Below are 19,912 nucleotides of genomic sequence, written 5' to 3' on the forward strand. Positions count from 1 at the left end.
AGGCCCTGTGTTCCTGCAACTCAACTGCAACAGAAATAGCAAAGCTGCATCAACACTATGTTTAGACACAAATTAGATAGAATATCATGTACACAGCATAGAATCTGCAGAATACAATTTCCATAGACTGTCCAAGTGAATTCCAGAATACAGATCATACTTTCTCCTCTCACAAGAGAAAAGGCTCAGTATCAAAATGACCAGGCTATTTACAGATAGATAATGGATGGGAATTTAGAAGTATCTACCAGAGAGAGAAGGCAGCATTCCAAAAGTGATTCAAAAGTTAATTGAAATTTTACACTCATATCACCCAGCTATTAGTATAAATATAATCAAGCCAGGATATTCAGTGGAGACTTTCTCTAGCAGTTCTACTCAGCAGGAGCAGAACTGATGATAACCTGAACAGTGAAATTAGAAAGATGCAAGGCAGAGGTAATCACTACTGCAACTTTCCAGCTCTAACTTCTTTGTTACAGAACCTATTAGTAAATCAGGCATGAAAGAGTCAACCTTTGAAAATGCACTGGTGCATTCAGTCTGGGCTATAGACATAAAAATTCCACTTTCCTCCATGAATGGTGCACTTTCAACAGCTTTCTGTAATGCTCAGGCTCCAACTAAATACACATAAAATTCATCCATTTTACCCATTAAATCTTATGTTAAAATGCAGTTTTTCTATTGTAACTTTTTTCCTAAAAATGAAACCAAGAATAATGATAGATGTCCTCAAAGTAAATTGAAACTGAAGTGGACAAATAAGGGTTACTCTAAAACAGTTATCTCTTTCCCAAGCAGTCAGTGTTTTCTTTTATGTTTAGGATCCCTATAATTTTTTTCCACAGACTTATTTCCCTCATACAAAATAAGAGAGTTCACAAAAAGCAAGAATAAAACTTACCCCCATTATCTGTTCTCTTTAAAGCACCATCCTTATGAGGGCATAATTCACATCTCTAGGAAAAAAAAGCAAAAGTAAAATAAAAAAATGGAATGATCACAGAAGCATTGAAAAAGAAACCACACACATTAAAACTGTTATCTGATATTAAGGAAGCAACCATTCTTTACAAGTGAATGGGTGTGTTTTCCCTTAACCTTTACTTGAATATTAATATTATTTTGTGAAAAATAAAGCTTTCTCCTCAAGATCTTCAAACTATGACACACATTAAAGCTACTTGCAGTTCCACCTCCAATTTTCTTCCTGGGTTTCACACCCGGGAATTCTGAAGAGAAGCCTCCAAAAACTACAGCACAGGGTGGACTTAAATGCCAAGAAGCCTGGACAAAGTCCAAAAGTCCTTACTGTATTTCCTTGTCCTAGGCTCTCTGTATTGACCAAGACGGTCAATCATGAAGAAGTGCTGTGGGTATGACCAGCACAGGTGCACATAGCTATGGCTGGCTACAGTCTCTGCTGGCTGCCACTTATCCTGAGAGACAAAAACCAACCACACTTTCTGTCTCAGAAAAAGGAGGTCAGAAGCTGACAACTGTAGCAAAACTACACGTGTAGAAATAAGCAGTTTCATCACAAAATGACAGAATAAGCTGAGTTGCAAGGGACCCACAAGGTTCATCAAGGCCCAACTCCTAACCCTGCACATCACCACCCCAAGAGTCACCCCAATGTGCCTGAGAGTATTGTCCAAACACTTCTGGAACTGTCAGCGCTCCTGGAGCTGTGACCACTTCCTTGGGGAGCCTGCTACGTGCACAATCACACTCAGGGTGAAGAACATTTATCTAATATCCAACCTAAACCTCCCCTGACACAACCTCAGGCCATTCCCTCAGGTCCTGTCACTGGTCACCACAAGGAAGAGATCAGTGTCTGATCCTTCTCTTCCCCTCATGAGGAAGTTGTAGACTCCAATGATGTTTTCCCTTAGTCTCCCCCAAGGTGAACAACCCAAGAGACCTCTGCTGCTCCTCACACGGCTTCCCCTCAATGTCCTTCACCATCCTCATGGCCCTCCTTTGGACACTCTAACAGTTAAATCTCGTTTTTATATTGTGGCACCCAGAAGTGCCCCCAGCACTCAGGGTGAGGCCGCCCCAGAGCAGAGCAGAGCAGGACAATCCCTCCCTTGCCCTGCTGGCCATGCTGTCCCTGATGCCCCCCAGGACAGGGTTGGCCCTCCTGGCTGCCAGGGCACTGCTGGCTCAGGTTCAGCTTGCCATGGACCAGGATCCCCAGGTCCCTTTCCATGGCTCTGCTCTCCAGCCTCTCATTCCCCAGTCTGTCTGCACATCCAGGGCTGCCCCATCCCAGGTGCATAGTCTGGCATTTACCCTTCTTAAACTTCATAGTGTCATTGACTGCCCAGTCCTCTAATTTATTAAATTCTCTCTGCAGGGCCTCCCTGACTCCAAGGGATTCAACAGTTCCTGCCAGTTTTGTATCACTTGCAAACTTGGTTAGTGTCCCTTCCAGTCCTGGGTCCAAGTCATCTATGATGTAATATTCTTCCAACATACACCAGGATCACAACAGAACAGTTTTTCTGCTATCACTGCCTCCTATCAAGTTCCTAACATCAAGTTTACCTTCATGTCCTAGAGCATGCAAATCAATTCCAAACCAGAGATGACAGAAATTACTAGATTTGACCCACACTCCAAGTGCTCCACATCACAAGCACAGGAACACCACTATAGGGGATCCTAAACCTAGGAATCACCATATTATAACCTTTAAATATTTCCAGATTAGGGACAACTCAGAGCATAGAAACCTAATAATCTTAAGCAAATCAAGATCATCAGATGCAAACTTAACACCGTATCCTTCAAAGATAGTGGGACACCTGTTCTCACTGTTCCCTGAACAGAGCTATTTTCCATTACCAGCTAACTGACAAGACAGCAGATAAAGGAGCCTATGATGCTAGCAGTGCCTCAGAAACAGATTGTGCAAACTTATTGGAGGAACTAGAAATTCCATTCCTGAAATTCATATGGCTAAAGTATATCTTGAGGACTGTCTTAACCTGTAAGAAATTTGTAATACTATCTTTCTTAACCTGTAAAAAAATTTATATTAGAGCAAAGAGGCTTTCATAGAGGATAAAATAGAAAAAAAACCTTATGTTTTCTCAGTGCACTGGTACAGAGAGCTGCACATAGAAAGAAGAATCTTTAGGATTGTAGCCTTTTGTCTTTTGCTTCACTCATCTCTCTCACACACTCACAAAAATGATCAGCAATTTATTGAAAGCCAGCATTAAGTCTGTGGTGAAATTTAGATTAAAAAGTGGCTGAAAACCTCTTAATCATTCTGCAAGTTGCCTGCAGACTTCCATCATTACTTTTTTTTTTAGTCGAGACACAGATCAGTTAATTTTAAACAAAATCCTACATATTCAGTATATTTGTGAGCTGTATCTTAACACCTCTCAAAATATTATATACTGAAGTGCTGAGAGACACACAGTAGCAACAGTTTCATTTCAGCAAATTTCTCATACACTGAGCTAGATTCCTAAGAAAGAAGCCTGGTATGCATTGATGGTCACAGTGCAATAAAGTTGGCTCCCAGTCCAAAGCTGCAAGCTCGCAGCTTAAAGCCAATGAGAGGAGATAATGTAACTGAGAGAAGAGAAGCTGTTAACAGATTCTGCCTTGCCCCACCTCTGCAAGCCTATGGAAGTCTGACAAACATTTTCAGTAGTGGCAAAACCAGTTTAGGAGGTTCTCTTCTTCCCTTTACCTCCCCCTCATTAACTTCTCCCTCCACCACTCCCTCAGCTACTGACACAACTATCTGCTGGGCTGCCCCTTAGAACAGATCAGTGAAATAGAATGAAATAAACTTTTTAACCTTTTAAATTCATTTCATATCAGTGCTGCAATTTAAGTACAATTCCACAAACAGCTGTATCAGCAAAACTGAAGGCAGGGAGCCACAGCACTGCAGCACCAGTAATTAAAGAATTATCAAGCTTCTTGTGCAAACTTTACCACAAAATAAATCAAAATGATCACAGGGCACTAAGATGCAATGACTTGAGCCAGTCCTTTATGCCAAAGAGTTAAGCATGCTCCATTCACAGTCTCATCAGCTTCACCGGATGAGACATTTGTTTTGGTCTGCAAGGACTCAGGTCCCTCATTAATCCTCTGCAGTCCTGGCTGCAACCAGTCAGAGAAGATGCAAGACAGAAAACTGAAGTGGAGGTGGAAGCTTTGACAGTGGAAGAAAACTGCAGTGCAAAACCTGAGTGCAGAATCACACTCATCTCTCATGGTACTGAGAACTGGCAGCTCTGCAGAGATATTTGCACTTCGATGACACAGAGCACTTCTGGGGCCATGAGATCGGGCTACAATCTGCAATAAGGTAGCACCCCAGTAAGCTAACAGAGCACATTGCTCCCCAAGCCCTTCTGTTGCCTCTCTCTGCATTAGGAATCTAACTCCTTCCCAGTCTTCCACACGCTCAGATTCCGTCACCATTTCTGCTCTGCCAAGTTTCAATACACACCACGTAGTAAAACCAGGAGCTCTGCCAGGTGGGAAACAGTGAATCTCATGCCATGAGGCAAGTAACTAGCAGAGAAATTTTTTTTCTTTAAATAACACTTTATTACTAGCTCTAAAATGGATGGAATAATATTTTGATCCTTTTATCATGCATGTTGATGATGCAACACAGTATATGGAACAATCTGATGATCCATACAGACGGTCTCTAATACCTGAGCACACAGACCATGACACGGCTCTTTCCTCCAGTTTTGTGTTCTAAGTCTTTTCTCTGGCAAAGATTTCTGACACAGACTTATTGTCTGAGCATTCAGAAACACTGTGGGGAACTTCTAAGCCAGCTGGGCAGGGCAGGGGGAGTAGGTAGCAGGGCAGATACAACATCTACAGACACCACAGCACAAATAAGGCAAGCTGCTACGACTGATCAACAATTCAGACAAACATCATCAGGTTAAGCAGCACAAATGTGAACACTACAGAGGCTGACTGTGACCCTAGAGAATAACCATGTCCTTTGGTGTGCTAAAGGGCACCTGTCCAACACAGGGAGGTGCAGCAGCACACGTGGTGCTGTAGGTACAGGCAGCTGAATTAGATCTGAAGAGAGTGAAGAGACAAATACTGGCTGAAAGAACACAATGAAGTTGTAGAAAATGACATCTTCCTTTTCCTTCCTGTCCTTAGAGAGTGTAAGGACATCTCATTTTTGCAGCTCTTCAGTGGAAGAGACTAAGTTCATGGAGACTAAGTTCTGTCCATGCAGAATTGGGGTGAACTCCCAGCAGGAATGGCTTTAGACTATGAGGTCTCCTGTAGAGGACTAAAGTGAAAGCAATCTCAGAGCTGTGGAGCTGGAAGAGTCTGACAGCGTGACTGTCACAACTCACTTCTGAGCTACATAAACAGCAACTTAATTAAGTAAACAAAGACTGATCCTATCCCTTAGCATTCAGGCAAACTGAGATTGCCTGGGTCTGATGAAAAACCGACTGCCTCCTGAGGAGTCCAGTCTTTAAAACATCACCCAGCAGAGAACTAAAATCAGAAGCATGCAAGATCCATGCAGAAAAAGAAACTTTTTATCCCCTCAACATAATTAAAAAAGGAAAAATAACCAAGAAGAAATAAAAAACTGAAATAATTAAAAAAAAAAAAAACAACACACACAGAGGTGTCCACTAAAGATAGCCATCAAAAAAAAGTTGCAAGAATGGAAGGCCAAAGTAAAACAAGGAGCTAAATAATTCCAGCTTCCCATACTGAATCAGTTACAGTCCAACTTGGCTCCACAGCATTGTGGTATAAAGTGTTCTTCCTCTATTCTAAATAAATATGCCTTTCCATTTTAACCAGGACTAAGAGCTACCTTAACCAGCATTAGGTAACATAATACAAGTATCATTTTTCAAGTCTTTTTGGTACACCTAGCTCTTACCAATTTTTCAACTGGAAAGGCATAGAGAAACTGGTTCAATCCAAGAGACTACCTTATTCATGTTGAAATTAAGGGAAAGAGAAAAAGGCAACAGTAAATAGAGAAGATAAAAGAGAGACAGGGACAAGACTATACATGCAGGAGAGAAGAAAAATAGTAATAGGAATATAACATTGCTCTTGCCTCAGGGTTCTGAAAATTTGGAGCACATTCATAAAGCATCATCTGCAGACACCCATTATATGCTGTCTCTTGTTATAAGAAACAAAGGTCAAAGAATTCTTGTGCACGTAATTTACTGAATTGTGGCCCAAGCTAGGCCATTGGAACCATTCACCTGAATAATGACTGTCAACCAAGTAAAATCCTGCAGGACTGAATTCCCAGCATTGCAATGAGGCAATAAAACGTTTCTTTCAATGTGACCTGTTAACCTAAATAACACAAGATCTACAGCAGATTAAACAGACCACAGTTCCTTAAAGCCAGCCAAGACACCAAGCTGCAGTTCCAGCTGACTTTACTACAGGCTCACTTTAAGGTAGCATAATTGCACTGCACTGCCAGAAGAACATCACTGACCATCCCCTGCTGTGTCCTTTCTACTGTCTTCCCTACTCTGGGAAAAGCATCCAATTGACTATATGGAAATCCTAGCCAGCAACATAAAAATAATATTTTTTTTTCAGTCAGATCATTGCTTTGAGCCACCTTTCCATGAGGCTACACAACCAGTGTCAGATAACAAATGTAACAGGAACACAGACAGGTGGTCAGGAAAGGATATAAAGGGTATAAATACCTTATCTGGGAGGTGGCATTATCTACACTGGCTACAAATCAGAGTGGAAGTCCAACTGAAGGCCTTACTTTAAAAAGGACGGAAGGAAGGACAGAAGGAAAGAAAGCATAGACTTGAAACAGACCTATTTTATGTTGGTAGTAATGCAGGCAGATTTCTTGCTCAATTTTGTTTTGATATTTCCCTGACATTCATGTATTTCAAAATTTTCAACAGGCATCAGCCACATATGCAAAATGGTGTGTTTGGAAGCTTGAATTCCCTGGCAAGGTGCATATACCCAGCATGACACACTACCAGAACCATTTTTATTCTCCAAAGTACATTTTGATCACAGAATTACTGTTTCATACTGCTTGACAACAGAAAAAATAAAACAAAAACCCCAAACCCCAACAGTGTTTAACTGAAAGAAACAACTCCATGAGATTGCAACACATGACCCATGAAGTTACAAACGACAAAAATAGCGAGTTACATACAATCAACATAACAGTTCTTAAAATCCGACACTCGACCTCTTCCAATTTTTTTCATCAACAGGAGTTAAAAGTTATCAGACAAAACATTTTATTTTGCTGCTCTTGTTAACCATTAAACAAACAGAAGAATGGTTAAATCCACTTGTTGCAATTTTAGTTCATATTTTAGTGAAAACATGAGCTGGAAGACAGAAGCAGAGAACAGAATGGAGTCCCCACAATCCAGGAGGAAAAGTGTCAGTGACCTGCCATGCCACTGAGACAGCCACAAGTCTATGGGGCTGAATGGGATCCACCCAAGGGTACTGAGGGAGCTGGCAGAAGAGCTTGCCAACTCACTTTCAAACATTTACCAGCTGCCCTGGCTAACCAGGGAGGTCTCAGTTGACTGGAGATTAGCAACTGAAACACCTATGTACAAGGAAGGCTGAAAGGAAGACCCAGGGAATTGCAGGACTATCATCCTGACCTCACTGCTGGGGAGGTCATGAAGCAGATCACCTTGAGTTCCATCACAGGGCATATGCTGAACAACCAAGGAAATCAGACCCAGCCAGCATGGGCAGGTCCTGATTGACCAACCTGATCTCCTTTTGTGACGAAATGACTCACTCAGTGGATGGGTGAAAGGCTGTGGATGTGCCCACCTGGACTTCAGGAAAGCCTTTGCCACCATTGCCCACAGCATCTCCTGCAGGAACTGGCTGCTCAGGGCTTGCCTGGGGCTCTGTTGCATGGGTGGGAAGCTGTTGGCATGGCCGGGCCCAGAGGCTGCTGCTGAATGGAACTGCAGCCAGCAGTGCTGCCCAGGGCTCAGTGCTGCCACAGCTCTGTTCAATGTCTCTGTCAATGATCCACAGGAGGGGATCCAGGGCACCCTCAGGCCCTGCAGACACACTGAGCTGGCTGGGAGTGTTGAGCTGCTGGAGGGCAGCAAGGCTCTGCAGGGGGATCTGCACAGGCTGCGCTGATGGGGAGAGCCCAGAGCTCTGAGGCCCAACAAGGCCAAGGGCCTGGGCCTGCTCCTGCCCCTGCCTCACAACAAGCCCTGCAGCTCCAGCCTGGGCAGAGTGGCTGCCAAGATGCCTGGAGGGAAAGGTGCTGGGGGTGCTGCTCAACAGCAGCTGAACATGAGGCACAGAGTGCCCAGGTGGCCAAGAGGCCAATGGCATCCTGGCCTGGCTCAGCAATGGAGTGGCAGCAGGGCCAGGGCAGAGATCATCCCCCTGATCATCCTCACTCAGCACTGGCACCTCAAACCCTGAGTCCATTTCTGGGCCCCTCACTACAAAGAAGGACATTGAGGTGCTGGAGAGAGTCCAAACAAAGGCAATGGAGCTGGGGAAGGCTCTGGAACACAAATCTGCTGAGGAGAAGCTGAGGGAGCTGGGGTTTTTTAGCCTGGAGGAGGCTCTGGGAATAGCTTATCTACAACTCCCCATCTCTTCGTTCTCTGAAAAAGGGCGTAGCAAGGTGAATGCCAGCCTCTTCTCCCAGCTAACAAATGACAGGACAAGAGGAAATGACCTCAAGTTGCACCAGAGGAGGCTTAGATTGGAATTAGGAAAAATCACTGAAAAGGTGATCAGGCTAACTGGAACAGGCTGCCCAGGGAAGTGACAAAATCACCATCCCTGAAGTGTTCAAAAGGCACGTGGATGTGGCACTTAGAGACAGTTTAGTGGTGAATACAGTGGTGCTGAGTTAACAGCTGGATTCAACGATCACAGAATTTTTTTCCAACCTTAACCATTAGATGATTCTATGAATCCTTCAAATTCTTATGACTTTTTTAAATTAACCTAGGAGGAAAGAGTCAATTGCCAAGCCTTTCATTGTTTTACTTCTGAATTTGTTTCAAATACATCTATTTTACAGCATGCCATACTACTAGGTATTTCTGTGCATGACAAAATGCACTAACTCAACACACTTTCCCAAGGCACATGGACAGATTTACAAAAGTAAGCAAAGCAGCTGATCAGAAGGTCAGTTTCTAATCGATGCCTTTCCAAGTGGCAGCCCATGATGCTCTCAGCAGCCCTGACTCCCACTTAGCAGCAGCTGCAGAAGCTTGCAGCACAACTGCAATGTGTCCAGATACTCGTATCCCAACTTCTGTGGTACAGCTTCACCTGCCTTCACCAGTATTCTGTAACATTTTGTCTCACTCTTGGGTGTTACCAGAAAAAAAGAAACCTGTAGAAGTCACTCATAATATTCTTTATTATATGTAAGATGATCTTCTCCAATCCTACAGACTTCAAATATGCTAGGTAGTCTTAAATACTACTACTTCAAATAATACCTTAATAATAATAATAATACCCTAATAGTATCTTAATATGGATTTAAAAACTGGTTTAGAAGGGTAAAGATCTTGATATGGGTAGTTATTTTAGTTAAAGCAAAACAATTTAATGCTGGCAGACACATACCTATTGCTGTCAAAAACATAAACATTCTGAGAAAAAAAGACTATTTAGAAAACTGCTCTGAACACCAAGTTTATTAAAAATCACATCTAGAGTTTCAGTTATGCCAATGCTGTACATACTTCATCTAACCTATACATAACTATTTGAAGTTCATTCAGTTCTTTCAATGAAAAATTATCTTCTAAGCTCAACATGTTCTTGTTATTTATTTTCCTTCTCCCCTAAAGGATCTGAAATTAGTATTTCATTTCCTCCAGGGGAAAGAATCCTATATTTTCTAATTTCCTTTCATACTTTCTATGTTCCTCTTACCCTAGTGTGTTTTCTTCAATAGGAAAAAAAAAATTAAAGTAGAAATACAACAAGTACACCTGAATGAAAACATTCAAGACAAGAAAAATTCTCTTTTCCCCCAATTAAGCCTGGGAAATTTTGGGGTAATTTGTGTTAGATTCAGAAAAATATGGCACTAAACAACCAATGTCAACACAGCTCTGTCTATAACAAGATACCATATTCTAAAGACACTTCAGTGAAAGTGTGCCAATTGAAATCAAGAACCACAGACAACTAGACAATAGTTCTTAGAAAACCTAACTCAAATTCAGCTAATCAGGGACTATCTACAGAAAAACAAGTACCTTAAAGCCTCCAAAGGAACAGCTTTTTGCAAGACTAGAAAACAAGAAGAAAAACCCACAGATAATTTGCAGACTAGCGCAAACCAGTACACTGCTGCCAAGACACTTCATCTGGAAATTTAGATCCTCACATGAATTCTATCAATAGATGAGAATTTACAGGCAGCCAGCACAAGAACAGAGCCAGCAACAGGATATGCACCAGACTGACCACATCTACATCTGCAGGCAACAGTTTACCCCCACCCTCAGCAGTGACATCTCATGTTCCTATTCCCTGCTTCAAGCCATCTTCACTGAAGCAAGATCATTACTGCCAACATACAAAGAACCAGGAAAGATCAACATCTCAGCCCTTGAAGTCTCCTGAAAGTCTAGTAAAACTCACAAGCATTTCCAGCAGCTGCTGAAAATTACTGAACCTCTACTCACACCAAACTTAGGCTATCTATTCATACCAAATGTTTTTATTCTCATATTTTACTGATTTTGTGCTTTTCCTTTCAAACCAATTAAGTACTGTGAAAATTCCCATCAGAGTTTCTTTCTATTTTAACATCCATGCTTTGTAATACTTGCCAGAGTCAGAAGTTCATTTTTCCCCTGCTCAATACAGCAAAAAGGATGAGCTGCTTTAGGAACACATGGCCCAGTCAAAGAAGAGACTTCTGTCCACAAAACCAAATCCACACTTCTTTATCAGTTTCTAAACTACAGTGGGATAGTAATACACTTTATCAATATTCTCAACCTACAGTATCTTCAGACCTTATAAACCCTACAGAAACTTTATAAACTCACAAAATACCCACCTTCACTATTTTGGACTAAATTACTCTATAAATGATAGCTTACAACCATGGCAGGATTTGAAGCAGAAGTCAGCAAGGAGCTAACTACATAGTTTTTCAAATATCCAAAAAGAGACAAATTAAAGTTGCAATGTTTCACTGTGATTTACACCAGACTCCACTGTTCACAAACCACAACGGAGAACCAACAGGAATCGAAGCACCTCCTGCCACATCCAAGAATCCCCAACTGGCTGACATCACTAATAGAGCAAACGAATGCCTGCTGTCAGCACTTCTCTTCCAAAGTGCTATGTTCTGCAACTTGACAACTTAAGAAATTAAGTCATCTTCATCTTCAAATAACCATTTCTCGATGCTGACAAATTTGCCAAATCTCTGCCCCATCTCTATTCAGTCATCTGTCCCAGGAGAAAGAAAGAACTTTTTCTTAAAGCAGACAGTTGACAGGTAAAAGAAAAACAGACTGACTACCTGAAGCATTTTGGGGTTTATACCTGGATAAATTAAAGAGATTCAACCTAGTTCTTTTTATCAAGGCATCATATAAAAATATATGCAGATTTGGTTAGCTCTGTCAAAAACATCTACTACTGATAATAAATTTGTAGAATATGACAAGAAGATTAGAAGCACTCAACATGCAAATCAGCATTGTTAAAGACCATCCACTCAGTAAGTACTACAGGTCATACTTAGTCATACTTTCACTCAATATATAGAAATGAGATAACGTATAGTACAATGTAACATAGTGATGACACACAGGGTGTAGCATGATCTGCCTACTCCAACTCTGGAAGTCCAAAACCATAAATCTCCCACCATTTACTCAAGATTAGTAAGTCCTGCTAGATGTTGCAAAAATCCAAATTATAAACATATATAAAGTTTTAGTTTCACACATTGATCTTCAAGATAAAGCATCAGAAGGCTATGAGAAACGCCTCTCACAGTTGGCTGCACGTCCAACTAAACATTCAATTTTTTTAATCATCCTGAAAGTATGCAACTGACCCAATTCAATCTACATTAAGAAAATACAACATGCAATGGTTCATTTCAGTGTTCTTCTGCAACATCAAAGCTTTATCCTAAAAATTCCCAGCTATAAAATGTTACATCAATTCTAAGCAAGGCTTCTCACAAGCTGAGGAACTCCTTGCTTACTTTAGAGACTTCTTCTGCCAGTGAATACAATGAAACAAACATTCATAAAACATTTCTGCATAAGGATTATGCAATTCCTGTAAGGGAAAATGTTTTGTTCTAGCCTCACTTTGGTTAGTAATTTTGCCAAAGAACCTTTAGACTATTTACTGAAGTACCTGTTATATTGACATCTACGCTAAAAAATTTTCGATCAAGTAGTACTTGAGTGATGCAACACTGTTTTAAAGCCTGAATACCCTATGTAACCATGATTTGCACAATGTAATTATAAACTACTGCACAAATTACATGGACATTTCAGTAAACTAGCTCATCAAAAGAAAAAGTAGCAGACCTTTTCTCTGCTGCGGGAAAGGGCTTCAGATAAGTTTATGAACTCATCTGTGTATTTACAAACCAAGTAACAAGTACACATACAAGCAGGGAAAAATACAACACACAAAAAAAAAAAAAAAGGAAGAAAACATAAAGCATGAAAGAAGCACAATCAGAAGCAGCACTTACACTCCCACATTGATATGCTGGAGAAGCACACAGAAAGTACACTGCACTTCTGCAGCACCTTCTGCACTTCTTGTACTCCTAACCTTGAAGACCAGCCACTGTAATGCTAAACAATCTTGTCATCTTTCGAGTTGCAATACAACAAGGTTTTAGGTCTGTATTCACTCCATACACCAACAAAACAGGAAAGAATATTTTCTTGGACTCATGAAATGCAAAGCAAACAACACTCACTTATATAAGTAATATATAATGGACAAGAAACATACATCACTCAATCAACAGCATTACAAAATAAAAATTTTCACCTTCACCACAATCGGAACAACACAAAGTTTCCACAATCATTCCGCTCTTCTCCCTAATTCTGTTCAGTCCAAGTTTTGCTGGTACCTCCCCAATTATTCTCCTTATCCTTACTTCCTTATGCTCCATCTGTGGCACCAAGACACACCACGGTGAGTTGAACCTGGCTGGATACCAGGTGCTCACCAACACACTGTCACTCCCCTCCTCAGCAGGACAGGGGACAGAAACTGAAATAATGGCTCCTAGGTCAACATGAAGACAGAGAGAGATCACAGGGAAAGCAAACCCAAGTTGGGGGAAAAATTAACTTATTACCAAGCAAGTCAGAGTAGGATAACGAGAAAATAAAAACTGAATCTTAAAATACCTTCTCCCCATCCTTCCCAGGCTCAACTTCACTCCCCACTTCCACTACCTCCTCTCACCCAACAGCACAGAGGAATGGGGGCTGTGGTAAGTTCATCACATGCTGCTTCCTCTTCCTTCCCAGGGGCAGAAATCCTCACTCTTCCCCAGTTCCAGCATGGTCCCTCCCACAGGAGACAGTCCTCCACCAACTTCTCCACGTAAGTCTTTCTCACAGGCTCCATTTCTTCATAAGCTGCTCCAGCATGTCCCCCCTTCCCTGGAGAGCAGTCCCATGGGAAGATTGCTCCAGTACAGAACCCCAACACGTCCCAAGTATTGCCAGCAAACCTGCTCCAGCCTGGGCCTCTCTCTACAGAAGTCCTGCCAGGGGCCTGCTCTAGCATGGGCTTCCCCTGGGGTCACAACCCTCCTCAGGTGCATCTACCTGCTCCAGCATGGGGTCCTCCACAGGCTGCAGGTGGGTGTCTGTTCCCTGGCTGGCTTCCATGGACTGCAGGGGTTCAGCCTGTCTTCCCACAGTCTTCACCACCAGCTGCAAGGGAATCACTGCTCCAGCACCTGGAGCACCTCCTCCCCCTCCTTCTTCACCGACCTTGGTGTCTGCAGAGTTGTCTCTCTCACACATTCTCACTCCCCTCTCCAGCTGCAGTTTCTGTTCAGCAGGGTTTTTTATCTGTTCTTAAATATGTTATCTCAGGGGCACTGCCACAGTTGCTGATTGGCTCAGCCCTGGCCAGCAGCAGGTCTGTCTTGGAGCTGGGCAGGCACTGGCTCTGTCAGACACAGGATGTTTCTGGCAGCTTCTCAGAGAAATCCCTCCTGTAGCCTCCTTATTAACAAAACCTTGTCACACAAACCCAACACACAATGTTCTCCCTAAGTATCCTTAGGCAGGCTTTCTATCCAAGATATCCAGCTACAAACTAATATTCAATGCCTTCTAGACTGCACAGTCATTCATAAAAGCCAGACAAATAACAAAAGCACACAGATCAATTTTTCTGTAGTGTGCTCAAAACTAAAGCAGTTCTTCTAGTAATATTTGTTATAATATTCTTAAAGTAGTTGTAGTAATATTCTTACATAAAGTATCCTTTAAGGAAAAATATGGATACACATTAAAGAAACATTCATTTCAACATTTCTTTAGAATTATTTCAAGGGATATCTTCAAAGAAACTACACAGTATATTAGTCCTTATTGGATGGACAGTATTCAAATTGGAAAAAAAAAAGCAAGTTTTCTTCTTCTAAAATAAGGTTAATAAAGTTTCATTCACCTGTATTGTGACCATATTTCTCAACATTCACTCTAGTTTACAGGTACAGGTGATAATAAACACAGATCTCACTCCCCTGCAGGCAGCCTGTTGAGCCAGAGGTATCAGAGCTCTGATCACAAACTTGTCTGCATACTGAAAGGCTGCATTCCTAGTTTTTTCTTCTTTGCCTTCTTCTGTTTAGGCCAAAGACAAATAATACTGCACCTATACTTATTTTTACACTACATAAATGCTGGGGGTGAGGTGTAAAAATATGGATACATCAAACAATTCTTATGAGCAACTCTACAAAAGAAACTTGTAGATAAGTATGATGAAACATTTTTAAAAAATATAATTTGGAGAGAGCTCCAACTCTTGTTATATTAACAATTTTTTTTAAAAATTAAAATTCAAGTGTTCAGACTCTGGATGATCCGTGCAGCAGATGCAGGTGCAGCTCAGGTCTCAGAGGATTACCAGCAGGAACCTATCACTGTGAGCACACAGCATACCTGAACTGGGTAAACAGTATAGTGGCACTTTTACTACTCTGAACCCTCAATACTGACCACTGTATGGTCTAAACTTCCCCTGCAATGACACAGAAAGTCTCTTTCTGTCTCCACACCAAGTTCCAAGAAACACATGTGCAAGCACAGAGACTCCAGCCAGACTGAGCTGTGATCCAGATGGATGCTAACTCCACAGGGAGTCAGAGCCCCCTCAGCAGATTTCCCAGGACTAAAACCCAGGTGGCTTATTAGACAAGCTGTAGTGTCACATAAATGTGCTGACTCAGTTCTGGACCACCACTCCATTTAACTTCATAAACCATCCCAACAAAAACAACCAAAAAACACAGAAATGCCAAGCAAAAAAAACACTGCTGTTATGACATTAACTTGTACCGAGTCCAAACTGATTCTTCCAGATGCAAGGACAGGCCTAAAATATCCAAATTCCCATGAAACAGATCAACAGCAGAGTGATTCACCTGCAGTGCAAGCAATCCAACCTCACATTTAGCACCTGAGATACACTTTGAGGTAGTAAAGCTTCCTGAAATTCTTAAGAAAAACTTCAGTACAGAGATCTCCTGGTCTCTCTGAATCAAGCTGGATTCAGAAGAACAGGACCTACACATAGCTAAAAAGCCTGACCAAGCTACCTGCACAAATGGTGAACTCCTGCCTCTATCACACAGATTACTGCAGCTTCACGAGGAGTATGAAGAGTAATTAATAGCTGGTAGTAAACCATAAATACATTATCTATTTTTACTCCACTATATACTATATTTAAATTACTCTTCACATAAGATCATCAAGGAAGATGTTTGACACATAACAGGATTATGGGCTAAAAAAGGTCTTTTCAAACAACAGTTGTGCTACAAATCCTAAGCTTAGCTCTTTCTTTGGGTACCCAAATTATCAGCCCTTGGACAACACACATGCACCATCCAATTTCTTAAGCCAGGACCCAAAATCCCTTCTGTAGCAGTCCATATATATACAATCTCACACAGACCTCAAAATTATTTTTTTCTACATCAATATGTACTTGCCCTGCTTTTTGACTCAGAAGTTCAGGTGCATCTGAAGACACCAAAAGGGCCCACTATGCAGGGTAATAGCAGCTGGTGCTGACACAGGCAAAGCCAGGAGCAGTCACCACCCATTTTGAAGAGACTTGAATTTCAGGCTCACCACAGGTCAGCTAAGATAAATGAGCTGATTTAGAGAAAACTTAAGATTTTTCAAGCAATAGTTAAAAACTTACACAGTGATGTAAAAAGTGTGTACTGGGATTACAACCTTCAATTATGTACTACATAGGCATGATTAAAAAGCCAAAGAAATTACCAGCCACCTCAATACATCCATTATCCAAACAGTTCAGGTTTATGAAAAGGCACACTTTCTTTCACACACAGAGAAAAACCTGACCCTGCTGGAACCAAGACTCAGTATGACTTGTCTGGCATGGAGCAGTGCTTTCCAAGTAGCAACTGACCATTCAGCAGCCAGGACACTGGCTCCAGCTGACCAACAAAAACATAGAAGTCAACCAGCCACTGCTTTGGCTCCTACCCAGCACATACCAGCCTAGAGGCAGCACACAAAAAAGGAACAAGTACACACCGGGACATAACACTTCACAGCACATGGCACCTGTCCTAGTCCACTGTTAAGTGAACTTCTCTGGTGACCCACCAACTTGCATTATGTGTTCCTGAGTTAGTCCACTACTTCTCATTGTTAAAGCAAGACTAACTTTAGTGTGAGCAATTAACTGCAGCTGCTTATCAGAATGAATATATTTGCCCAGCAACTGAAGCTTAAAAAAGAAAAACAACCAAGAAACACACCCTGAAAACACACAGACACCATCAGCATGGAAAAATATGCCTTGAGCACAATACTGAGGTCTTTTTAAAGATTAAAAGTAAGCAAGCAGAAGCATAGTCAATGTAATATGGTTAATTTAATTCTGGTTTTGTTTATAGGCAAGAAGGCCAAGAGAAAAACTAAACTTCACTCTCATACGGTGATGATAAGGATGTTTGCTTTTCTAAGCAAGTCTGTTAAAACTTCTGGGTCTGGTAAACTGCTTGCTGTAAAGCTCCAGTTTCCATACTGAGGGCTTGAGTTTAGTTTCTGAATGTCAAGAGCTGCTCCAAGACACCTCAGATACAGCCACCATGTTTCTTACTCACTAACATATAAATAGCTGTTAAAACTTCAGCTAATTCACATGCAATTGGTTTCACCTGAGAACCACTTAAACCTACACTACATGACAAATGGAATTTCCTTTTTCAAAACAAAATCAGTAATCAACCTGTTGAACTAAACAGACACTGTTTGGTGGAAACAAGAACAGAATACACCAGGCAGAAAATTCAGCTAGCACTGTTTCTTATTCACTTCAAACAGCAAAGCAGTCTCTCAAAGCTATTCATTTGGTAAACTCAAGAAATTATCATAATGCAGTGAGACACTGTTTATTATAGAACTCTGGACAGTTCTCTTACACTCCTCACGTCACAAGAAGCCAGGATTAACTACATCCCAAACCACAAGGATTCCCTATGGTACTCTTGGAAAATCCTCTTGTAGTCACCAGCTTTCTCTCTTCTCTGTATTTTTAACTTTGCTATCAACCTGTACACATCAAACGCAGCAACACTAAAAAATGCGACTCCTAAAACTTCACACAGTTGATGGTCTCCCCATGAAAAGAAATAGCCTTTCTTTAGAAAGGGTTTAGATTTTCTATTGGCAAATACTTGAAGAGGATAGAAAAATCAATCCCTTCTTGCTCCCACCAATAGGTCTGCTTTGGAAGAACTAAGTCAGTCTCGATCACCCTGGGCATTATGAACACATTAGTGGCAAAAAACAGATGAATGAGATTCTTTAGACCTGTGCCAAAATTCATGCAACAGTAAGTCTCGCCACCACTGCTACAGAGCTTGATATTAGAAAAGGAAATAGGTACAGCAAACAGGTCACGTAAACACACTGATAGCCACTGACAGTAACTGAAAATTTGGTCTCTGACTCCTCATTTGTTTTCAGAGATGAACGTTAAAAACAGTTTACACAGTGCTCTAAGATGCTGCACCACCTTATCTTCCAATGAAATTTTTTTCAGAGGCACAGGAAAGTTTAGTCGTTTTAAATACTCTCACTTCTCTCAGTTTATCTTTTGTTGGAAGACAAACTAAGAAGTGCCAAGCAGGGAGAAATGGGGTTCTTTTTTTCTAAAAATGCCCGACATCACCCTGTTTTATCTACCAAACATGTAAGTCTGACCAAAACAAAACCTCATGTAAACATGATAAAAAAAGGAAAAGCATTATCTGAATGCCCAATATCTACCATAAAAGAATTAGAAAAAGCAGAAAGAAAATACTTCTTCAATTCTAAGTATCACACTCCAAGTAAGCATTAGTTTTTGAAATTAACAACACTTCTTCCTGGGAGTGTTCCTAGACTGAAGCTTTTAACTGGCAACCTAAGGTTGCTGTAAAAGAAAACTGGATATAGATTTTATTTATTTCCTGTACCTAGCTATGTAAGTGTTAAACTGACAAAATTAATCAAAACCTACACCATGGACCAAAAAAAACGATAAAAAGCAACCAACCAAATTAACTAAAAAACCGCCACCACCTAAAAAATAAAAACCCCACAACCTGACAATGTCAGAACACTTCAGAGACAGTTACATATTTCCACTTCAAAAAAATTAGAAGAATAGTGGTCTTTCTGAAAAGCATTTAGAGGAATTACAACAGAAAGCAAAGTTCTCTTCTGTTATTACTGTAACACTTGCGTAAATATTATCCACACAAGGACTGTAACTACAATTACTTAATAAACAAAACACATACCACTCTGGCTGCTCTTTCCTGAGATTCACACTTTCTGCAAAACCATGGTCCAGTGGGTACTTGAACAATTCCATAGCAAGCTGTTTTGAACAAGACAAAACATTTCAGCAAACATAAACAGCACTACAATACTAATAATACGTTCTAAAAGAAGCTTACTATTAGTTGATCTCACATAATTTTAATTATCAAGAAAGCAAAATGGACAGCTATACATTGCACATTAAATCCTATCACAGAATTACAAGAAATTAAGTACAACAAGCTTAGATTTTAAAAATTATGCAGGATTTGTTCAATGAAAAAAGAACACATTCGCTTGAAAAGTAACACAACCATTCAAAAGCAGCAACACTTCATATGTGACCTGTTTTGCTATTTAATTACTTCCAAAACAGGTGAGACACTTCACTGTAAATGTTGGGTGCTTGTTATTATGAGGGGTTTTTTTAGTTTTGAGGAAACTAAAAGTAACTAACAAACCTGAGCTCTTCCTAAGGCATTTATTCATACACTTACTATCCACTTCTCTTACTCTTGTAAGAACATTAACTAGTCTTAAGCAGACAATCCATAGTGAACTGAACAAAGTTTGCTTTTTTACCCCAGAAAATTCATGGGGATGTAAATACAAACTGAACTTTGATCAGTTGCAACGTGAGCCAGGCTACAACATAAATCCTTAGGAAAGAGATTTTCACACAAGCAGATTTATCTGCAAGACAGTCATCTATATTTTTACAGAATATAAAAGCAACCCCAAGAGTTTGCTACAAAATT

General features: G+C 40.8%; 1 protein-coding gene across 2 annotated transcripts in view; it reads right to left on the reverse strand.

The window, feature by feature from the left end:
* MLLT10 (MLLT10 histone lysine methyltransferase DOT1L cofactor) overlaps nt 1–19,912 on the reverse strand; it is a 123,884-nt gene that overhangs the window by 100,683 nt on the left and 3,289 nt on the right. For both annotated transcript variants that reach the window (XM_054273641.1, XM_054273640.1), the window contains exons 2-3: nt 19,133–19,212; nt 908–962 (exon numbers count right to left, since the gene is read on the reverse strand). In XM_054273641.1, coding sequence (XP_054129616.1) covers nt 908–962; nt 19,133–19,212 — 135 coding nt within the window. The remainder of the gene's footprint in view (nt 1–907; nt 963–19,132; nt 19,213–19,912) is intronic.

The sequence above is a fragment of the Melozone crissalis genome, unplaced genomic scaffold (genome assembly GCF_028551555.1).
Source record: "Melozone crissalis strain CALT ecotype California unplaced genomic scaffold, PUWL_Pcris_2 ptg000016l_1, whole genome shotgun sequence".
NCBI lineage: Eukaryota > Metazoa > Chordata > Aves > Passeriformes > Passerellidae > Melozone > Melozone crissalis.